At 43.1% G+C, this 21,405-nt stretch overlaps 1 protein-coding gene and 3 long non-coding RNA genes across 5 annotated transcripts; 3 read left to right on the forward strand and 1 right to left on the reverse strand.

Moving 5' to 3' along the window:
- The first annotated feature begins 10,472 nt into the window (after nucleotides 1-10,472).
- On the forward strand, nucleotides 10,473-11,033 carry LOC123492205. Its single transcript, XR_006661682.1, has 2 exons — nucleotides 10,473-10,841; nucleotides 10,947-11,033. It is a non-coding gene; the product is annotated as an uncharacterized LOC123492205 (long non-coding RNA).
- LOC121583250 lies at nucleotides 11,030-12,031 on the forward strand. Its single transcript, XR_006661681.1, has 4 exons — nucleotides 11,030-11,069; nucleotides 11,184-11,490; nucleotides 11,579-11,658; nucleotides 11,933-12,031. It is a non-coding gene; the product is annotated as an uncharacterized LOC121583250 (long non-coding RNA).
- A 1,303-nt stretch (nucleotides 12,032-13,334) lies between these two features.
- LOC121582246 lies at nucleotides 13,335-18,301 on the forward strand. Of its 2 annotated transcripts, XR_006003335.1 has the most exons (8): nucleotides 13,380-13,405; nucleotides 14,483-14,519; nucleotides 14,598-14,665; nucleotides 14,788-14,877; nucleotides 14,977-15,290; nucleotides 15,836-16,008; nucleotides 17,151-17,365; nucleotides 17,441-18,301. It is a non-coding gene; the product is annotated as an uncharacterized LOC121582246 (long non-coding RNA). The 2 variants fall into 2 exon arrangements; XR_006003334.2 differs by having other exon boundaries at nucleotides 13,335-14,519.
- LOC121582248 lies at nucleotides 18,296-20,199 on the reverse strand. The gene is made up of 2 exons (XM_045224114.1): nucleotides 18,726-20,199; nucleotides 18,296-18,631 (listed from the first exon to the last, which is right to left on the reverse strand). Exon 1 carries the CDS (start codon nucleotides 20,142-20,144, stop codon nucleotides 19,164-19,166), a length of 981 nt encoding a protein of 326 aa, XP_045080049.1. The 5' UTR covers nucleotides 20,145-20,199; the 3' UTR covers nucleotides 18,296-18,631; nucleotides 18,726-19,163.
- Between the last annotated feature and the right edge of the window lie 1,206 nt (nucleotides 20,200-21,405).

Raw genomic sequence — 21,405 nt, forward strand, 5'->3', positions numbered from 1 at the left:
TTTCCTCATCAATCTACACACAATACCCCATAATGACAAAGTAAAAACAGGGTTTATAAACAAAAAGAAACCTGGAAATATTACATTTAAATAAGTATTCAGACCCTTTACTCAGTACTTTGTTGAAGGACCTTTGGCAGCGATTACAGCCTTGAGTCTTCTTGGCACACCTGTATTTGGAGTTTTCTCCCATTCTTCTCTACAGATCCTCTCAAGCTCTGTCAGGTTGGATGGGGAATGTCGCTGCACAGCTATTTTCAGGGCTCTCCAGAGATGTTCGATCGGGTTCAGGTCCGGGCTCTGGCTAGGCCACTCAAGGACATTCAAAGACTTGTCCCGAAGCCACTCCTGCGTTGTCTTGGCTGTGTGCTTAGGGTCGTTGTCCAGAGTTTTATTTGAGACGACTGTACAAACATCAAGATTATTTGTCAGATCCAACAGCAGATCTCTTTGTTTCTTGGGACCTAGAACTAGCATCTCTGTTTTGTGTGAGTTTAAAGTAAAACATTTGCCACCTTCCACTTCCTTATGTCTGAAACACAGGCTTAAATTGTTTATATATATATATATATATATATATATATATATATATATATATATATATATATATATATATATATATATATAACCTATCGTTCAAAAGTTTGGGGTCACTTAGAAATGTCCTTGTTTTCCATGAAAACATACATGAATGTCAGAACGGCGACAGTGAAATGCGGTAGGCGAAGTCACACGCAGGACACAGAGCTACTGGAAACCGTACTTTAATAAAAGTCGCCAGTGAAATAAACAGTCTCCAAACAACGGAGAAAACTAACAACCCGTACACTGCCGATGACACAAACAATAATAATAATAATAATAATAATAATAATATGCCATTTAGCAGATGCTTTTATCCAAAGCGACTTACAGTCATGTGTGCATACATTTTTGTGGATGGGTGGTCCCGGGGATCGAACCCACTACCCTGGCGTTACAAGCGCCGTGCTCTACCAGGTGAGCTACAGAGGACCACAATAACACACAACACACAATGCACGACAGAGGGTTAAATAGGGAATACAATACAACATAATGGGGAACAGGTGTACACAATCAGACACAACAAGTCAAACACCGAAACATAGATCGGTGGCAGCTAGTACTCCGGGGACGACGAACGCCGAAGCCTGCCCGAGCAGGGAAGAGGAGCAGCCTCGGCTGAATCCGTGACAGTACCCCCACCTTGACGCGCGGCTCCAGCCGTGCGCCGACCCCGGCCTCGGGGACAGCCAGGAGGACGCGGAGCAGGGCGAGTCGGTTGACTCCGGTAGAAGTCCCTCAACAAGGAGGGATCTAGAATGTCCCTCCTGGGGACCCAGCACCGTTCCTCCGGACCGTACCCCTCCCACTCCACGAGATACTGCAGGCCCCCCGTGGACCGGACTGAGTACGCCGGAGCCTCTCGTACCTCATTCTCCTGGAGTGGACCAGCCACCACAGGCCTGAGGAGAGACACATGGAACGAGGGGTTAATGCGATAATACCTGGGCAGTTGTAACCTATAACATACCTCGTTCAATCTCCTCAGGACTTTAAAGGGCCCCACAAACCGCCGACCCAGCTTCCGGCAGGGCAGGCGAAGGGGCAAGTTTCGGGTCGAGAGCCAGACCCGGTCTCCTGGTGCAAACACCGGAGCCTCACTGCGGTGGCGATCGGCGCTTGCCTTTTGCCGCCTGATGGCCCGCTGCAAATGGACGTGCGCAGCATTCCAAGTTTCCTCCAAGCGCCGAAACCACTCGTCCACCGCAGGGGCCTCGATCTGGCTCTGATGCCAAGGTGCCAGAACCGGCTGGTAACCTAACACACAGTGGAAAGGTGTCAGGTTAGTAGACGAATGACGGAGGGAGTTTTGGGCTATCTCTGCCCAGGGAATATATCCCGACCCCCTGCCGGTCCTGGCAATATGACCTCAGAAACCTACCCACATCCTGGTTAACTCTCTCCACCTGCCCATTACTTTCGGGGTGAAAACCTGAGGTAAGGCTAATCGAGACCCCCAGACGTTCCATAAATGCCCTCCAGACCCTAGAGGTGAACTGGGGACCCCGATCAGACACTATATCCTCAGGCACCCCATAGTGCCGGAAGACGTGTGTAAACAGGGCCTCAGCAGTTTGTAGGGCAGTAGGGAGACCTGGCAGGGGAATGAGGCGGCAGGCTTTAGAAAACCGATCCACAACGACCAATATCGTAGTGTTTCCCTGAGAGGGGGGAAGGTCCGTCACAAAATCCACCGATAGGTGAGACCACGGCCGTTGTGGAACGGGTAGGGGTTTTAACTTCCCCCTGGGCAGGTGTCTAGGCGCCTTACACTGGGCGCACACCGAGCAGGAGGAAACATAAACCCTCACGTCCTTGGCTAAGGTTGGCCACCAGTATTTCTCACTAAGGCAGTGCACTGTCCGACCAATACCTGGATGACCAGAGGAGGGTGACGTGTGAGCCCAGTATATCAACCGGTCGCGAACCTCGAGCGGCACGTACCTCCGACCCTCTGGACACTGTGGAGGATTAGGGTCGGAACGTAACGCCCGCTCGATTTCCGCATCCACCTCCCACACCACCGGTGCCACTAAACAAGACTCCGGGAGTATGGGAGTGGGCTCAATGGACCTCTCCTCGGTGTCATATAGTCGGGAGAGGGCGTCTGCCTTAGCGTTCTGGGACCCTGGTATATATGTGAGCTTAAATACAAAGCGGGAAAGGAACATTGACCACCTTGCCTGGCGAGGATTCAACCTCCTCGCTGCCCGGATGTATTCCAGGTTAAGATGGTCAGTCAGAATGAGAAAAGGGTGTTTAGCCCCCTCAAGCCAATGTCTCCACACCTTCAGGGCTTGAACCACAGCCAGCAGCTCCCTATACCCCACGTCATAATTGCGTTCCGCCGGACTGAGCTTATTAGAATAGAAAGCACAGGGGCGGAGTTTAGGTGGCGTACCCGAGCGCTGAGACAGCACAGCGCCGATCCCAGCCTCGGAAGTGTCCACCTCCACCTGGAATGCCAAAGAGGGATCCGGATGCGCCAGCACCGGAGCCGAGGTAAACAGGTCCTTCAAGCGTTTAAACGCCATATCAGCCTCAGCTGACCACTGCAGGCGCACCGGACCACCCTTTAGCAGAGAGGTAATGGGAGCCGCTACCTGTCCAAATCCCCGGATAAACCTCCGGTAGTAATTGGCAAAACCCAAGAAGCGCTGCACCTCCTTTACCGTGGTCGGGGTCTGCCAATTACGCACGGCAGAAATGCGGTCAACCTCCATCTCTACCCCTGACGTGGACAACCGATGTCCCAGGAAGGAGATGGACTCCTGGAAGAACAGACATTTCTCCGCTTCGCATACAGGTCATGTTCCAACAGTCTACCAAGCACTCAACGCACCAGGGACACATGCTCGGCTCGTGTAGCGGAATATATTAGGATGTCATCAATATATACCACAACACCCTGTCCATGCAAGTCCCGAAAAATCTCGTCCACAAATGATTGGAAGACTGAAGGAGCATTCATTAACCCGTATGGCATGACGAGGTACTCATAGTGACCCGAGGTGGTACTAAATGCTGTCTTCCACTCATCTCCTTCCCTAATGCGCACCAGATTGTACGCGCTCCGGAGATCAAATTTTGTGAAGAATCGCGCCCCGTGTAATGACTCCGTCATGCTAGCAATCAGAGGAAGAGGATAGCTGTATTTGATAGTGATCTGATTTAGACCACGGTAATCAATACACGGGCGTAAACCCCCATCCTTCTTCTTCACAAAAAAGAAACTTGAGGAAGCAGGGGAAGTAGACGGCCGTATGTAACCCTGTCTCAAAGATTCGGTGACGTAGGTTTCCATAGCGGCCGTCTCCTCCTGAGATAGAGGATACACATGACTACGTGGAAGCGCAGCGCCTACCTTGAGGTCTATCGCACAATCCCCCTGTCGATGAGGTGGTAATTGAGTCACCTTCCTCTTACTGAAGGCGAGAGCCAAATCGGCGTACTCAGGTGGAATATGCAAGGCGGGAACTTGGTTCGGGCTTTCCACCGTCGTTGCCCCTACGGAAACGCCTAAACACCGCCCAGTACACTGATCAGACCATCCCTGGAGAGCTCTCTGCTGCCATGAAATGTTGGGGTCATGAGCTGTTAACCAGGGAAGCCCCAACACCACGGGAAACGCAGGAGAATCAATCAAATACAACCGTACTATCTCCTCATGACCCTCCTGCGTTTTTATCCGGAGAGGCGCCGTGACCTCCCTAATCAACCCAGACCCCAACGGGCGGCTATCTAGGGCATGAATGGGGAAGGGCACATCAACAGGCACGATAGGAATCCCTAACTTATAGGTGAACTGACGATCAATGAAATTCCCAGCTGCGCCTGAATCTACTAGCGCCTTATGCTGGGAGTGAGGAGAAACCTCGGGAAACACCACTTTAAAACACATATGATCAGCAGAGAGCTCTGGGTGAGTTGGGTGCCTACTCACCAGGAAAGACTCATCAGTGCGTCGCCCACTGCCTCGATTCCTAGGAGACCTTCCCCAGCACCGACCAGCAGTGTGTCCTCTGCGGCCACAGTTGGTGCAGGGGACAGCCTCCCTCCTGGTCTCCCTACTAGCACCAGCACCCCCGAGCTCCATAGGGGTCGGCTCGGAAGTGCTGGGGGATGGAATGGACGGCCCCGAATCCGGACGTCCGCGGGTAGCCAACAGGGTATCCAGGCGAATCGACATGTCCACCAGTTGGTCAAAGCTGAGGTTGGTGTCCCTGCAGGCTAATTCCCGACGCACGTCCTCCCTCAGGCTGCATCTGAAGTGGTCGATGAGGGCCCTCTCATTCCATCCCTTGTTGGCGGCTAGCGTCCGGAAGTCCAGCGCGAACTCCTGCGCGCTCCTCATCCCCTGTCTAAGGTGGAATAGACGCTTACCCGCCGCTTTACCCTCTGGGGGATGATCGAATACTGCCCGGAAGCGGCGGGTGAACTCCGCATAGCTGACCGTAGCGGCGTCTATCCCACCCCATTCGGCGTTGGCCCACTCCAGCGCCTTGCCGGACAGACAGGAGATGAGGGCGGACACGTAGGAGGAGGTGTGGGCAAACCTCCCCTCTCCCATCGCCTCAAAGTGTCCATCACTTCTTGCATGGTGGTACCCAGGTGCTGGATCCTGGCCTCTTGGAGGATTACGCGCTCCTCCAGTGATCCCCTAGGCACAACCGATCCTGCTGACTCCATGGTGGTGTGTTATTCTGTCAGAACGGCGACAGTGAAATGCGGTAGGCGAAGTCACACGCAGGACACAGAGCTACTGGAAACCGTACTTTAATAAAAGTCACCAGTGAAATAAACAGTCTCCAAACAACGGAGAAAACTCACAACCCATACACTGCCGATGACACAAACAATAACACACAACACACAATGCACGACAGAGGGTTAAATAGGGAATACAATACAACATAATGGGGAACAGGTGTACACAATCAGACACAACAAGTCAAACACCGAAACATAGATCGGTGGCAGCTAGTACTCCGGGGACGACGAACGCCGAAGCCTGCCCGAGCAGGGAGGAGGAGCAGCCTCGGCTGAATCCGTGACAATGAAATGAGTTTGAATAGGAAATATAGCAAAATGCATAGGAAATGTAGTCACTGACAATGTTAGAAATAATTATTTTTAATTGAAATAATAATTGTGTCCTTCAAACTTTGCTTTCGTCAAATAGTCCTCAATTTGCAGCAATTACAGCCTTGCAGACCTTTAGCATTCTAGTTGTCAATTTGTTCAGGTAATCTGAAGAGATTTCACCCCATGCTTCCTGAAGCACCTCCCACAAGTTGGATTGGCTTGATGGGCACTTCTTACGTACCATATGGTCAAGCTGCTCCCACAACAGCTCAATAGGGTTGAGATCCGGTGACTGTGCTGGCCACTCCATTATAGACAGAATACCAGCTGACTGCTTCTTCCCTAAATAGTTATTGCATAGTTTGGAGCTGTGCTTTGGGTCATTGTCCTGTGTAGGAGGAAATTGGCTCCAATCAAGCGGCGTCCACAGGGTATGGCATGGCGTTGCAAAATGGAGTGATAGCCTTCCTTCTTCAAGATCCCTTTTACCCTGTACAAATCTCCCACTTTACCACCACCAAAGCACCCCCAGACCATCACATTGCCTCCACCATGCTTGACAGATGGCATCAAGCACTCCTCCAGCATCTTTTCATTTGGTCTGTGACTCACAAATGTTCTTCATTGTGATCCGAACACCTCAAACTTCGTCCATAACACTTTTTTCCAATCTTCCTCTGTCCAATGTTAGTGTTCTTTTGCCCATCTTAATCTTTTCTTTTTATTGACCAGTCTGATATATGGCTTTTTCTTTGCAACTCTGCCTAGAAGGTCAGCATCCTGGAGTCACCTCTTCACTGTTGACATTGAGATTTGTGTTTTGCAGGTGCTATTTAATGAAGCTGCCAGTTGAGGACATGTGAGGCGTCTGTTTCTCAAACTAGACACTCTAATGTATTTGTCCTCTTGCTCAATTGTGCACCGGGGCCTCCCACTCCTCTTTCTATTCTGGTTAGAGCCAGTTTACGCTGTTCTGTGAAGGGAGTAGTACACAGCGTTGTACGAGATCTTCAGTTTATTGGCAATTTCTCGCATGGAATAGCTTTCATTTCTCAGAACAAGAATAGACTGACGAGTTTCAGAAGAAAGTTATTTGTTTTTGGCCATTTTGCGCCTGTAATCGAACCCACAATTGCTGATGCTCCAGATACTCAACTAGTCTCAATAAGGCCAGTTTTATTGCTTCTTTAATCAGCACAACAGTTTTCAGCTGTGCTAACATAATTGCAAAGGGTATTCTAATGATCAATAAGCCTTTTTAAATGATATATATATATATATATATATATATATATATATATATATATATATATATATATATATATATATACAGTGGGGAAAAAAAGTATTTAGTCAGCCACCAATTGTGCAAGTTCTCCCACTTAAAAAGATGAGAGAGGCCTGAAATTTTCATCATAGGTACACGTCAACTATGACAGACAAAATGAAAAAAAAAAATACAGAAAATCACATTGTAGGATTTTTAATGAATTTATTTGTAAATTATGGTGGAAAATAAGTATTTGGTCAATAACAAAAGTTTCTCAATACTTTGTTATATACCCTTTGTTGGCAATGACACAGGTCAAACGTTTTCTTTAAGTCTTCACAAGGTTTTCACACACTGTTGCTAGTATTTTGGCCCATTCCTCCATGCAGATCTCCTGTAGAGCAGTGATGATTTGGGGCTGTCGCTGGGCAACACGGACTTTCAACTCCCTCCAAATATATTCTATGGGGTTGAGATCTGGAGACTGGCTAGGCCACTCCAGGACCTTATAATGCTTCTTACGAAGCCACTCCTTCGTTGCCCGGGCGGTGTGTTTGGGATCATTGTCATGCTGAAAGACCCAGCCACGTTTCATCTTCAATGCCCTTGCTGATGGAAGGAGGTTTTCACTCAAAATCTCACGATACATGGCCCCATTCATTCTTTCCTTTACACGGATCAGTCGTCCTGATCCCTTTGCAGAAAAACAGCCCCAAAGCATGATGTTTCCACCCCCATGCTTCACAGTAGGTATGGTGTACTTTGGATGCAACTCAGCATTCTTTGTCCTCCAAACACGACGAGTTGAGTTTTTACCAAAAAGTTATATTTTGGTTTCATCTGACCATATGACATTCTCCCAATCCTCTTCTGGATCATCCAAATGCACTCTAGCAAACTTCAGACGGGCCTGGACATGTACTGGCTTAAGCAGGGGGACACGTCTTTCACTGCAGGATTTGAGTCCCTGGCGGCGTAGTGTGTTACTGATGGTAGGCTTTGTTACTTTGGTCCCAGCTCTTTGCAGGTCATTCACTAGGTCCCCCCGTGTGGTTCTGGGATTTTTGCTCACCGTTCTTGTGATCATTTTGACCCCACGGGGTGAGATCTTGCGTGGAGCCCCAGATCGAGGGAGATTATCAGTGGTCTTGTATGTCTTCCATTTCCTAATAATTGCTCCCACAGTTGATTTCTTCAAACGAAGCTGCTTACCTATTGCAGATTCAGTCTTCCCAGCCTGGTGCAGGTCTACAATTTTGTTTCTGGTGTCCTTTGACAGCTCTTTGGTCTTGGCCATAGTGGAGTTTGGAGTGTGACTGTTTGAGGTTGTGGACAGGTGTCTTTTATACTGATTACAAGTTCAAACAGGTGCCATTAATACAGGTAACGAGTGGAGGACAGAGGAGCCTCTTAAAGAAGAAGTTACAGGTCTGTGAGAGCCAGAAATCTTGCTTGTTTGTAGGTGACCAAATACTTATTTTCCCCAATAATTCGCAAATAAATTCATTAAAAATCCTACAATGTGATTTTCAGGATTTTTTTTCCTCAATTTGTCTGTCATAGTTGACGTGTACCTATGATGAAAATTACAGGCCTCTCTCATCTTTTTAAGTGGGAGAACTTGCACAATTGGTGGCTGACTAAATACTTTTTTCCCCCACTGTATATATATATATACAGTGCCCTCCACTATTATTGGCACCCCTGTTTAAGATGTGGTCGAGGACTTCCAAAAATTCTCATTTTTTTAAAACAACATAGAACCCAAATGCAAAAAAATAGAAAAATCCAACCTTTTATTTAAGTACATTACATTGGTGGTTAAAAAAAAATCACACATTTAGAAAAAAAATAACTTGAAATCTTGTGTCCCACAATTATTGGCACCCCTAACAATTCCGCTGAAAATGTTAATTGTTTTTTTTTTAAATATATTTTTCTGTAGTTGCTAAAGTTGGTCAGGGTATCTAGGAACTTTTAATTAGTAATTCATGACTTCCTGTTTCCCTGGGGTATAAATATGACGTGACACAGAGGCCTAATTCTCTTACCCATTCGTCAACATGGCAAAGACAAGAGAACACACCATTCAAGTAAGGCAGATTTGTGTCGACCTTCATTAGTCAGGCAATGGCTACAAGAAAATAGCCACTCGCCTTAACTTGCCCGTATCTACAGTCAGAGGAATCATTAAGAAGTTTAAAACAACTGGAACAGTGACAAACAAGGCTGGAAGAGGTCCCAAGTTTATCTTGCCACAACGCACAGTGAGGAGGATGGTAAGAGAAGTAAAAAAAAAGTCCTAAGCTCACTGTCACAGAATTGCATCAAAGAGTGGCATCTTGGGGTCACAAAGTCTCCAAAACAACCATCAGACGCTCTCTACATGCCAACAAGCTGTTTGGGAGGCATGCAAGGAAAAAGCCTTTTCTCACTAACACTCACAAACGTAAACGTCTGGAGTTTGCTAAGCGGCACTGGGACTTCAACTGGGATCGTGTGCTTTGGTCAGATGAGACTAAGATTGAGCTTTTTGGCAACAAACACTCTAAGTGGGTCTGGCGTAAAACAAAAGATGAGTATGCCGAAAAGCACCTCATGCCCACCGTGAAGTATGGTGGAGGATCTGTGATGCTGTGGGCCTGTTTCTCTTCCAAAGGCCCTGGGAACCTTGTTAGGGTGCATGGCATTATGAACGCTTTGAACTACCAGGACATTTTAAATAAAAACCTGATGGCCTCTGCCAGAAAGCTGAAGATGGGTCGTCATTGGGTCTTTCAGCAGGATAATGATCCAAAACATGTGGCAAAATCTACACAAAAATGGTTCAGCAGTCACAAACTCAAGGTCCTCCCATGGCCATCTCAGTCCCCAGACCTCAACCCAATCGAAAACCTGTGGGGCGAGCTAAAGAGGAGAGTGCATAAGAGAGGACCCAAGACACTGGATGATCTAGAAAGATTGTGCAAAGAAGAATGGTCAAAGATCCCTCTCTCTGTGTTCTTCAATCTTGTGAAATGTTATAGGAGGAGATTAAGTGCTGTCTTGTTGGCAAAAGGGGGTTGTACAAAGTATTAACATCAGGGGTGCCAATAATTGTGGGACACATGATTTGAAGTTTTTTTTTTGTTCTAAATGTGTGATTTTTTTGTTTTTTTGCATTTGGGTTCTATGTTGTTTTAAAAAAAATGAGAATTTTTGGAAGTCCTCGACCACATCTTAAACAGGGGTGCCAATAATTGTGGAGGGCACTGTATATATATACATATACAGTGGGGAGAACAAGTATTTGATACACTGCCGATTTTGCAGGTTTTCCTACTTACAAAGCATGTAGAGGTCTGTTATTTTTATCATAGGTACACTTAAATACGGTGGCCGGGAAGTGCAAAGCAACATTACAAAGAATGAAACACTTTTACAAAGCTCGAGACAAATTTACATTTTGGAAAACAAATTTACATTTTGGAAAACAAATTAACATTTTATAAAACAAATTAACATTTTATAAAACAAATTAACATTTTAGAAAACAAATTTACATTTTAGAAAACAAATTAACAAGACGCAAAACACTTTTACCAGTCCCGAAACAAATTTACAAATGACAGATTCTTCACGGAAAGGGAATGTTCCACATACCGGAAGTGACACGGAAGTGATGAGCGTGGTCTTTTCGTGTTGTTGTTGTGGAGTTTATGGCGTCAAATAAGTTTATGGTGACCGCCCGAACATGGACTGCGGCCGAGGGATGTTTTGCCCGTTTTGTGGCAAACACATGAACAGCTTAACGCGGTTTTGCTTTACGTGTGGTCGGTGTTTGGAGTTTTTAAAGGACGCAGACAAGACGGAAACATTGGAAACACAGGGACGTCTCGACAGCCGGACAGTGCTATGCAAAGTAAGTTTAGCAAAACCAAAACGCTAGCTATCTAAGGACAGTAACGCTAATGATTTTTTGAGCGGCTTCTAACTTTCTGTTTCGGAACTCTGTCCATTTCTGCAGAACAACCATGCCCATCATACAAACAGTTCATGGAGTACAGAAGCTCGAAATCAAAAGAACGACAGTCTTTTAACTATGGGCCAAAAAGGAAGATATAGGCCTAAAGAAAGAAAACACGTCCAGGTAAGGTGTACTGACCGTCCTATACAATTTTGCAATGCTCTATATGTATTTGTGTGTTTGTGTATATTTATTTTACCTATGTATACATTAATTATATCTTTGTTATTTTACTAGATAAACGTAGGATTGATGGTGCCAAGTGGAACTGATTTAAAACCTCTAAGAGGGAAAACACTACCGTTATTTACAGACCCAGAGGTAGCAGCACCTGATCTACTGAAACAAGCTGTCCAGAAAATGACAACATTTAACAAGGACATGCACGAAGGACCTTATGTCCTTTTGTATCCAGACTGCTCAGAGGTGGTTCATGTGCCTGGGTCAGAAAGGCCATTCAAATTGGCAGAATATAAAAAGGAAATAGGAAAGGCATATTCCAGGATCACTTTTTTCATTTGCCTAGAAAAACACTATAAAAGAGGTTAGTGGATCTCATGATTAAATATTTTTACATATTTAGATACTCTGCTGGAGGATAGATAATGGTTGTTTGAATTATTTTTTTTCAGTGGATGATACCTCAGACTCTGATTCTGAAATTGTCATCACAACAAGGAGCACAGCTGAACTCAATCGTGCTGACACTTTGGTACATCAGTTATTTCTCTTTTTAAAAATATTTATGTATGTTTGTATTTATTCATTTTCATATAATTTATTAATTAGATGTACATTGGATTTTAAGCATAAAATCAATGTCCTGGTCAATATTTTAGTGGAAAAAGGCTTGTTTTCATTATTTTGCAGTAACTATTATACAGTAACACAGACAACCATTCAGCATTGATATATACTGTATGTGGTAATGGAAAAATAATGGAACCTGTTGAAAGTTGTTGATCATTTTATCCGTTTCCTCTCAGGTTTTTGAACCACAAAATCGAAGTACTCCCAAACGCCTTGGTTTCTCAAATGACTGCCTCGCCTGGTTCACCAACTACTTCTCAGATAGAGTTCAGTGTGTCAAATCGGAGGGCCTGTTGTCTGGACCTATGGCAGTCTCTATGGGGGTGCCACAGGGTTCAATTCTTGGGCCGACACTTTTCTCCGTGTATATCAATGATGTCGCTCTTGCTGCTGGTGACTCTCAGATCCACCTCTACGCAGACGACACCATTTTGTATACATCTGGCCCTTCATTGGACACTGTGTTAACAAACCTCCAAACGAGCTTCAATGCCATACAACAATCCTTCAGTAGCCTCCAACTGCTCTTAAACACTAGTAAAACTAAATGCATGCTTTTCAATCGAACGCTGCTGGCACCCGCCCACCCGACTAGAATCACCACTCTCGACGGGTCTGACCTAGAGTATGTGGACAACTACAAATACCTAGGTGTCTGGTTAGACTGTAAACTCAACTTCCAGACTCACATAAAGAATCTCCAATCCAAAGTTAAATCTAGAATCGGCTTCCTATTTCGCAACAAAGCCTCCTTCACTCATGCTGCCAAACATGCCCTCGTAAAACTGACTATCCTACCGATCCTTGACTTCGGCGATGTCATTTACAAAATAGCCTCCAACACTCTACTCAGCAAATTGGATGTAGTCTATCACAGTGCCATCCGTTTTGTCTCCAAAGCCCCATACACTACCCACCACTGTGACCTGTACGCTCTTGTTGGCTGGTCCTCACTACATGTTCGTCGTCAAACCCACTGGCTCCAGGCCATCTATAAATCACTGCTAGGCAAATCCCCGCCTTATCTTAGCTCATTGGTCACCATAGCAGCACCCACCCGTAGTCTGCGCTCCAGCAGGTATATCTCACTGGTCATTCCCAAAGCCAACACCTCCTTTGGCCGCCATTCCTTCCAGTTCTCTGCTGCCAATGACTGGAACGAATTGCAAAAATCTCTGAAGCTGGAGACTCTTATCTCCCTCAATAACTTTAAGCATCAGTTGTCAGAGCACCTTACCGATCACTGCACCTGTACACAGCCCATCTGAAATTAGCCCACCCAACTACCTCATCCCTATATTGTTATTTATTTTGCTCTTTTGCACCCCAGTATCTCTATTTGCACATAATCTCTTGCACATCTAGCATTCCAGTGTTAATACTATTGTAATTATTCTGCACTATAGCCTATTTATTGCCTTACCTCCATAACTTGCTACATTTGCACACACTGTATATATATTTTCTGTTGTATTTTTGACTTTATGTTTTTTACCCCATATGTAACTCTGTGTTGTTTTTATTGCACTGCTTTGCTTTATCTTGGCCAGGTCGCAGTTGTAAATGAGAACCTGTTCTCAACTGGCTTACCTGGTTAAATAAAGGTGAAATAAATAAAAAATAAAAAAACACAAGCTGGACGATGAAAGGTAGGTGTTGCACACTTGGACACAAAGGAATTTTCACACGTGCAATAATAATTCATATTTTGTTGGGCTACAGTGCTTTCACTACCAGGTAAAGTGCAATTTCACCTTTTCTTTTATTTAACTCACAAAACTGATAAAACTACTAGCAGATATTTCACTACTTATTCACATACACATTATACATACATTTATATTGCTGCACATAAGCTCAATGTTGCTACATGCTATCAGCTGTTTCTGTAACTGACTGCGGTGCCCCCTCGCTCCCTACCTAAAGGACCCACAGCTGCCTGTGTGAGCAGAGCTTTACAGAATAAACCCACTGAAATACAGTTGCTCTTGCAGTTGAATAAACAAAAATTTACCAAACCATTAAAAAAAACACGTGAGAATGAAGTGGGGGGTATCCACTGTCCATTCATATGTCCCACATCACTGTCGATCCTGCATAGGTACTATAGGCCTTTACTGAAGTGGCACGGTCATCCAGAACCAACTTAAAGAACTCCAACACGTTTCGGCATCTAGCCTTTGTCAGGGAGTCAAATAGATGTAATGAGAGACACTGGGTTTTTTCTAGTGTTAATCCACCAATAGGAAACATGGGACACATCCATATACATAATGTTTACATGATTTGACTATTGTAGGCCTGAAGGACACCTACTGGTTTTAAGATGTCTACAACACCCACTCTAGCCCAGAACACCTTGGACACTAGAAAAGACCCATTGTCTCTCATTTCATCTGTTTGACTCGCTGACGAAGGCTAGATGCAAAAACGCATTAAAGTTCTTTTAAATTGGTTCTGTATGGCTTGGCCACTTGCAATACAAGCATTTTAATAGTAAAAAAATAGTAGTTTGAGCTTTCTTTTATTTTATACCTTTTCCATTAAAAAAGAAACTCAAACTAACTCAGATTTGAGTCCAGGAAGCGCTCCTATCCACATGTTCTCAAAATAATCTTTTTTTTTTATACATCTTTCTGTTCCCTCTACTACTACATGCTACTCAAAGCTACATTATAGCCTTTATCATGAAGCTAATCATTTTAATATGTTTTATCATGTTTCAGAGATGCACCAGGACAATCAACAATTCAGCCAGGACAGGTAATAAGGCAGACTGTGGCAGCATGACATTTCTTGCTTTCAGTGTTGTTGTTTCAGACATTTTAATATTTTTTTCAGATAGTAATATCTGATGCTGAGGATCTGGATCCACCGGAAGCAAATCCAGAAAAAATTTCTTGCTACAGGTAAGTAAAAAAAAAAAGAAAAGATAATGACTGACATAATTTAAATGTATTGAACTGATTACATGGGGAAGACATTTTTGTTTGTAAGATGTTTTAACATGGAAATGGCAATTTCCCAACAGTAAATACACAGACCTGTATTCACCAAATGTTGAGCAGGAGGACGAAGAGCCGGTTGCTGTCAATGTGAAGAATTTCCAACACACAGCAATGTAATATGCTTTTGACTATAGCACTCCAGTTTTTTCACTGTACAATAGTTCTTGTATATCTGGAATATCCACAAATGAATAAACTTTTTGTCATTACAGGGAGGAGATGGACATTGCATTACCTGACATCGTAGCAAACCTGTCTCTTCCTATTGATCATAAAAAAGTCAGCCGGTTTAACATCTCAAGGGCTAATGTTTGGGATGGGGCAGTCAAAGGTTTCAAGCGTACAACATATTCTGAAACCTGTGACATGCTGGTGAAATTTACTGATGATACTGGTGTTCTGGAAGAGGGAATTGACACTGGTGGTCCAAGACGAGAGTTTTTAACTCTACTGATGAAACACCTAAAAGACCGGCCCATTTTTGATGGACCAGAAGGACATCGGTTCTTGGTCTACAATGCAAAGGGTATGCATATTGGTTGGATGTGTACTATAGGCTACTAATGGTTGGTTAATGCTTATTGACCATATATATCACATGACATATGCTTGCATATTACAGTATATACAGTAATGCATTGTTTTAATTTTGGAATATGAATTCATTCACAGCTGTTAGGGAGGATGAATACTACTTGGCAGGAAAGATGATTGTTGTGCATGGAGGTCCAGGACCCCATTTCCTGTCAGAAGATCTTGTACATTATCTTGCAGGCCAGCCTTCATTCAAAGCAACAAATAATTTAATAACTAATGAAGAAATAGGGAAAGCTTTGCAAGAGGTGAGAATAGCATAAGGGTATGGTAGGGCAGAGTTTTTCATACTTACTGCAGTGTTTTTGAGACAATGTTTACTTCCTATATCACGTGCGGAATATATTTAATTAATTTATTAGTTTTTGATAGTGTAAGATTACACCTTGCTATGTACGTTATTAAAAAAATAGGCAAGGAGATACAGTGCATACAGTTATTGACTGGGGTGTTTTTGCCCATTTTCATGTCTTTCAGATTGAGAATGCTGCTTCATTGGATGCTCTGAAAGAATGTATGATGAGACACAGCACAATGTTACAGACAGCAGGTTGTCTGAGACATGTGGCTACTGTGGAAGAAAAGAAAGAAATCGTGTCAGACTACCTCCAATGGTATATCATTGATCGCAACTCATCTGTAATTGACAGGTAAGATGATATTTGTAGTGATGAGATTTTTATTTATTTATGTATGAATTTTTTGTTTGAAATGCCTCATGGTCCCCATCTTTGGTTTATGCAAGTATGTATATCTGTTACCAATTTGTCCTTAATCAGAATTTGTACCTTAGTGTATTTCAACGGATATGTGATGTCACTTCATTCTGTGTGCCTTCATTAAGTCTGCACACCTTTATAGATTCAATTTAAAATATATTTAAATCCTTTTCCTCATCAATCTACACACAATACATCATAATGACAAAGCAAAAACAGAAATTAGATCTTAGGTTTCTCCTCCTGACTAACTCTTCCATAGAGGAAAATCAGTCCAGTTACCCCTTAAAGTGATCCATCCACCTCTGCTGCACATCTGGCAGCAGAGTGATGGTTTGAGGCTCACTTTACCCATCAAACCCTTGATGACTTGCTGCTGTTTATCCAACCACCTGCTCCATACTGTAGCAGTGTCATTTACATATGGATCTATTTCTGCCCTCAGTTCTCATAGAGATCCTGACATGCAGAGAGGTTTTAGTATCTCTTGTAAATGTCCCTGAAAATCAGATATAAAGAGTGTGGTGATGTTGTGTGTAAAGCCTGTAGCTTCATACACGAGGAATCCAGGCTGGAATTACTTCCAAAGGTGCTTCAATAGTGTACTGAGAAAATGGTTAATTAACTTGTGCGAATGTGATATTCCAGTTTTTAATTTTTATTAAATTTGCTACAATTTCTAAAAACTTGTTTTTGCTTTGTCATTATGATGTATTGTGTGTAGGCTGATGAGGAAAAAGATTAATATTACTATTTTAAATTGAATCTATAACGAAACAAAGTTGTGAAAAAGTGCAATGGGTGTGTAGACTTTCTGAAGGCATCGTGTGAGTGCTCAAGCCACCCATCCGTCTGTGTCATTCCAGTCTTTTGTTTCTGTGTGTTATACTTACAGTTTGTAACAATTAACGTTTAATGTGCAATGCAAAAATAGGGTTTTTGAAATCAATTTTCAACAATGTTAAGGTGGATAGTAATTGTAGAGAAGAGAATATTTAATATTTTTCTTTAGATAATTTTAAATTCAATTGGCACTACACAGCAGTGAAACAATGTTTGTGTTCACTCTGTAGATTCAGAGATGGTCTTTCAGCCCTGGAGTTTTTGACTGCACTACAGCAACACCCTACTTTACTGGCCCCTGTCATGTGCCACTCTGAAAGGCGACTCACTGCTTTTGAACTTGAGAGACTCTTCAAACCTGACCTCAGTCCTTCGGGGAGTAATCGAAGACTTAAAGAAAGTCAAACCATGGCCTACTGGGCAGACTATCTCCTTGATTGTGAAGGTTTGTTAGTTTGTTTTTTATAACTAGTTAAGAAAACACATGGCAGTGATGTATCTGAATTGTTTTTCTTTGCAGAAGGCCAGGCTGCTGTGTCTGTGGAAGATGTTTTGATGTTTGCTACTGGGCTGTCTTCACTTCCCCCATCTGGCTTGGAACCACTGCCACAAATAGAGTTCCTGGAGGACTCTGCGTTCCCAATGGCAAATACATGTTCAAACTCCTTGAGATTACCACTCCTAGACTCATACACTTTGTTTAAGTCACAAATGGACTTTGGAATTCAAAATAGTCCAGGATTCGGCTGTTTCTAAGCTATATGATGGATGACCCCTAGAGTTAAGACTCTGAAAAAGTTGTTGTTGTTAAAGGTTAGGGTTGGGCATCATTTAGATTTTAACGATTCTGATTCCAATTCTTCCTTTTGATTCCGGTTCTTATCGATTCTCGATTCCGATTCTTTGAGTGGTGGAGTTGAAACGGGTCACATGCTTATTTCACAAATAAGAGGAAAGTTTTATTTTGATTCAAAGGTGGGTTGCAGTTTGACGGGGCTTTTTCAATGTAAAATAAAGCCACACTAGAGCACCGCTTACTGTGCTCCATGGCTGCAACACAACAAGCACCTGGCCGCTACAGAAACCAAAACTTGCGCATGTTAAATTTGGAACCCATGATCAGATTTGAAACCCAATCCTCCAAAACGATTCCAATAAAGAAACAATTCCGATGGAATCGTAATTTTTTAAACTATTCCAAGTAGGAATTGGTTCTTGATGCCCAACCCTATTAAAGGTGCACTTTTAAAGTGCAGTTGCCAAAGTTGTTTTTATAATGTTACTGTATGTGAGCATGTTCTTTTCTCACAGTAAACATTTTGAAAATGTTTTAGATCCATTACTCTCAATACTACAAAAGTGTAATAAATACTGATTACTATTTTTGATTAATTTACTTCACACTTAAAAACAATTAAGCTTTGGGTGACAGATTCATAAATATTGTGTTCAGACAGACAGCAGTATTCCACCACTACAAAAAACCCTCCCTTTTTGATCATTTCATAGCTGAGCCATTTCTTTTAGTTTCATGTACAGTTCGGATGCAGACTCCCAGTTGTCTGGCTTCTGTAACTGATTGTGTTCCATGGCAAAGTCCAAGTACTCCTGCATGTTTGGGTCCCCACAAGGAGTCATTGACAGGCTAGCCTCAGGAAGGGCATCCAGTTCAGCTTGTTCACTTTGAAATCCGCAGTCTCTGGAGCCAAACCTATGTTAAATAGAATACATAATTGCATTTATTTTCATTTAAGCTAAAACGTTACATTAATGCTTTTATCTGTTTATTATCACCAATGTATCACCTGTGTGGTAAGTAGTAGAGTTCATTGGGCACTCCTCCTGGACATGCTGCTGTTCTGGAAGGGCGAATCCTGTGGCTGTTCCACAGTCTCACACACTCATCCAAGTCCTTCTGAATAACATCACCAAAGCAATATCTCAATAGGCATTGATGCTCATGACTCTAAGGTCGGCAAATAACTCCATCCAGAACTGAGACCTATAGAAATGGATACAAATGTTTAGTTATACTATAAATAATAAAGGTTAGTTATAATGAAATGTATGGTCTGTGCATCTTTTGGTCATTCGATTTTCTTTTCAGGAACAGCTACTTTTCCTGACGGGCAGGATTTGCTTTACAAATTTGTATTGATAATTATTGTGCTCGTTTTTCATTAATCGTTCCTGAGAAGAAAATCGAATGACCAAAAGATGCAATGACCCTTTATGAAGACAACTCACCTTCCCTTTCTAAATATAGACCACCAGGACTCAATACGCAGGTTATTTATAGATGAGCCGTACATGTGGCTGGACGCTCCAGAGTAGTAGTCACTGTGATGGTGGCGTAGGGTACATTGAATTGCAGCCATTATGCCGTTCTCAGTGCCGCAATCAGTCCTCAGTCTCATGGGGATGACACCGAGGTTTCGCACACATGACATGAAATAGTGAGCAATCACTGTTGGGTTATTATTTGTTGGTCCACATTGAAGCCACAATACTTTACGTGAAAATCCATCTATGCATCCCGAAATGGCCAAACCGAATGGCTTAAGTTTGTCATAACCATCTGCGTGCCACATATAGTTAGGTCCCATTGAGTGGTAGGTTCTTCTTGTAAACCTTCTGCGTGCTCTGCTCTCACACCCTCGAGGATTAAGCTCCCGGAGCAAATTCATCACATCATCTCTCTTCACTCGAAGATTGTACTTTTGTTTAAGTACTTGCCACATCGTGCGGTAACCAAATAGTTGTCCAGGTCCACGAAGTTCAAATCTGATGGCGTTACTCACGGCGTTTGGCGAGGAATAATCCTTTCTGCGGTACAACCCGGCTTCGTTCAGTTTACTTTTAAGAGTCCTCAAGCTGATGTTTACACCGTGTAGACTTGACATCATGTCCACGATTACAGCGTACGAGTGACCCTCGTTAAAATATTGAACGCAATGATGCAGTATGTCTGGTGTTTCCGTCTGGTCCGCGTCCTTTAAAAACTCCAAACACCGACCACACGTAAAGCAAAACCGCGTTAAGCTGTTCATGTGTTTGCCACAAAACGGGCAAAACATCCCTCGGCCGCAGTCCATGTTCGGGCGGTCACCATAAACTTCTTTGACGCCATAAACTCCACAACAACAACACGAAAAGACCACGCTCATCACTTCCGTGTCACTTCCGGTATGTGGTACATTCCCTTTCCGTGAAGAATCTGTCATCTGTAAATTTGTTTCGGGACTGGTAAAAGTGTTTTGCGTCTTGTTAATTTGTTTTCTAAAATGTAAATTTGTTTTCTAAAATGTAAATTTGTTTTCTAAAATGTAAATTTGTTTTCTAAAATGTAAATTTGTTTTCTAAACTGTAAATTTGTTTTCTAAAATGTTAATTTGATTTCTAAAATGTTAATTTGTTTTATAAAATGTAAATTTGTTTTATAAAATGTTAATTTGTTTTATAAAATGTTAATTTGTTTTATAAAATGTTAATTTGTTTTCCAAAATGTTAATTTGTCTCGAGCTTTGTAAAAGTGTTTCATTCTTTGTAATGTTGCTTTGCACTTCCCGGCCACCGTACTTAAACTGTGAGAGACGGAATCTAAAACAAAAATCCAGAAAATCACATTGTATGATTTTTAAGTAATTAATTTGCATTTTATTGCATAACATAAGTATTTGATCACCTACCAACCAGTAAGAATTCCGGCTCTCACAGACCTGTTAGTTTTTTCTTTAAGAAGCCCTCCTGTTCTCCACTCATTACCTGTATTAACTGCACCTGTTTGAACTCATTACCTGTATAAAATACACCTGTCCACACATTCAATCAAACAGACTCCAACCTCTCCACAATGGCCAAGACCAGAGAGCTGTGTAAGGACATCAGGGATAAAATTGTAAACCTGCACAAGGCTGGGATGGGCTACAGGACAATAGGAAAGCAGCTTGGTGAGAAGGCAACAACTGTCGGCACAATTATTTTTTTCCACGGTCAATCACCCTCGGTCTGGGGCTCCATGCAAGAACTCACCTCGTGGGGCATCAATGATCATGAGGAAGGTGAGGGATCAGCCCAGAACTACACGGCAGGACCTGGTCAATGACCTGAAGAGAGCTGGGACCACAGTCTCAAAAAACAACATTAGTAACACACTACGCCGTCATGGATTAAAATCCTGTAGCTCACGCAAGGTCCCCCTGCTCAAGCCAGCGCATGTCCAGGCCCATCTGAAGTTTGCCAATGACCATCTGGATGATCCAGAGGAGGAATGGGAGAAGGTCATGTGGTCTGATGAGACAAATATAGCTTTTTGGTCTAAACTCCACTCGCCTTGTTTGGAGGAAGAAGAAGGATGAGTACAACCTCAAGAACACCATCCCAACCGTGAAGCATGGAGGTGAAAACATCATTCTTTGGGGATGCTTTTCTGCAAAGGGGACAGGACGACTGCACCGTATTGAGGGGAGGATGGATGGGGCCATG

This window comes from Coregonus clupeaformis, chromosome 13, assembly GCF_020615455.1.
Source record: "Coregonus clupeaformis isolate EN_2021a chromosome 13, ASM2061545v1, whole genome shotgun sequence".
Taxonomy (NCBI): Eukaryota; Metazoa; Chordata; class Actinopteri; order Salmoniformes; family Salmonidae; genus Coregonus; species Coregonus clupeaformis.

Excerpts from the sequence above, each read along its gene's own strand:
- LOC121582248 (XM_045224114.1), bottom strand. The coding sequence starts at position 20,144 with ATGACAGATTCTTCACGGAAAGGGAATGTACCACATACCGGAAGTGAC.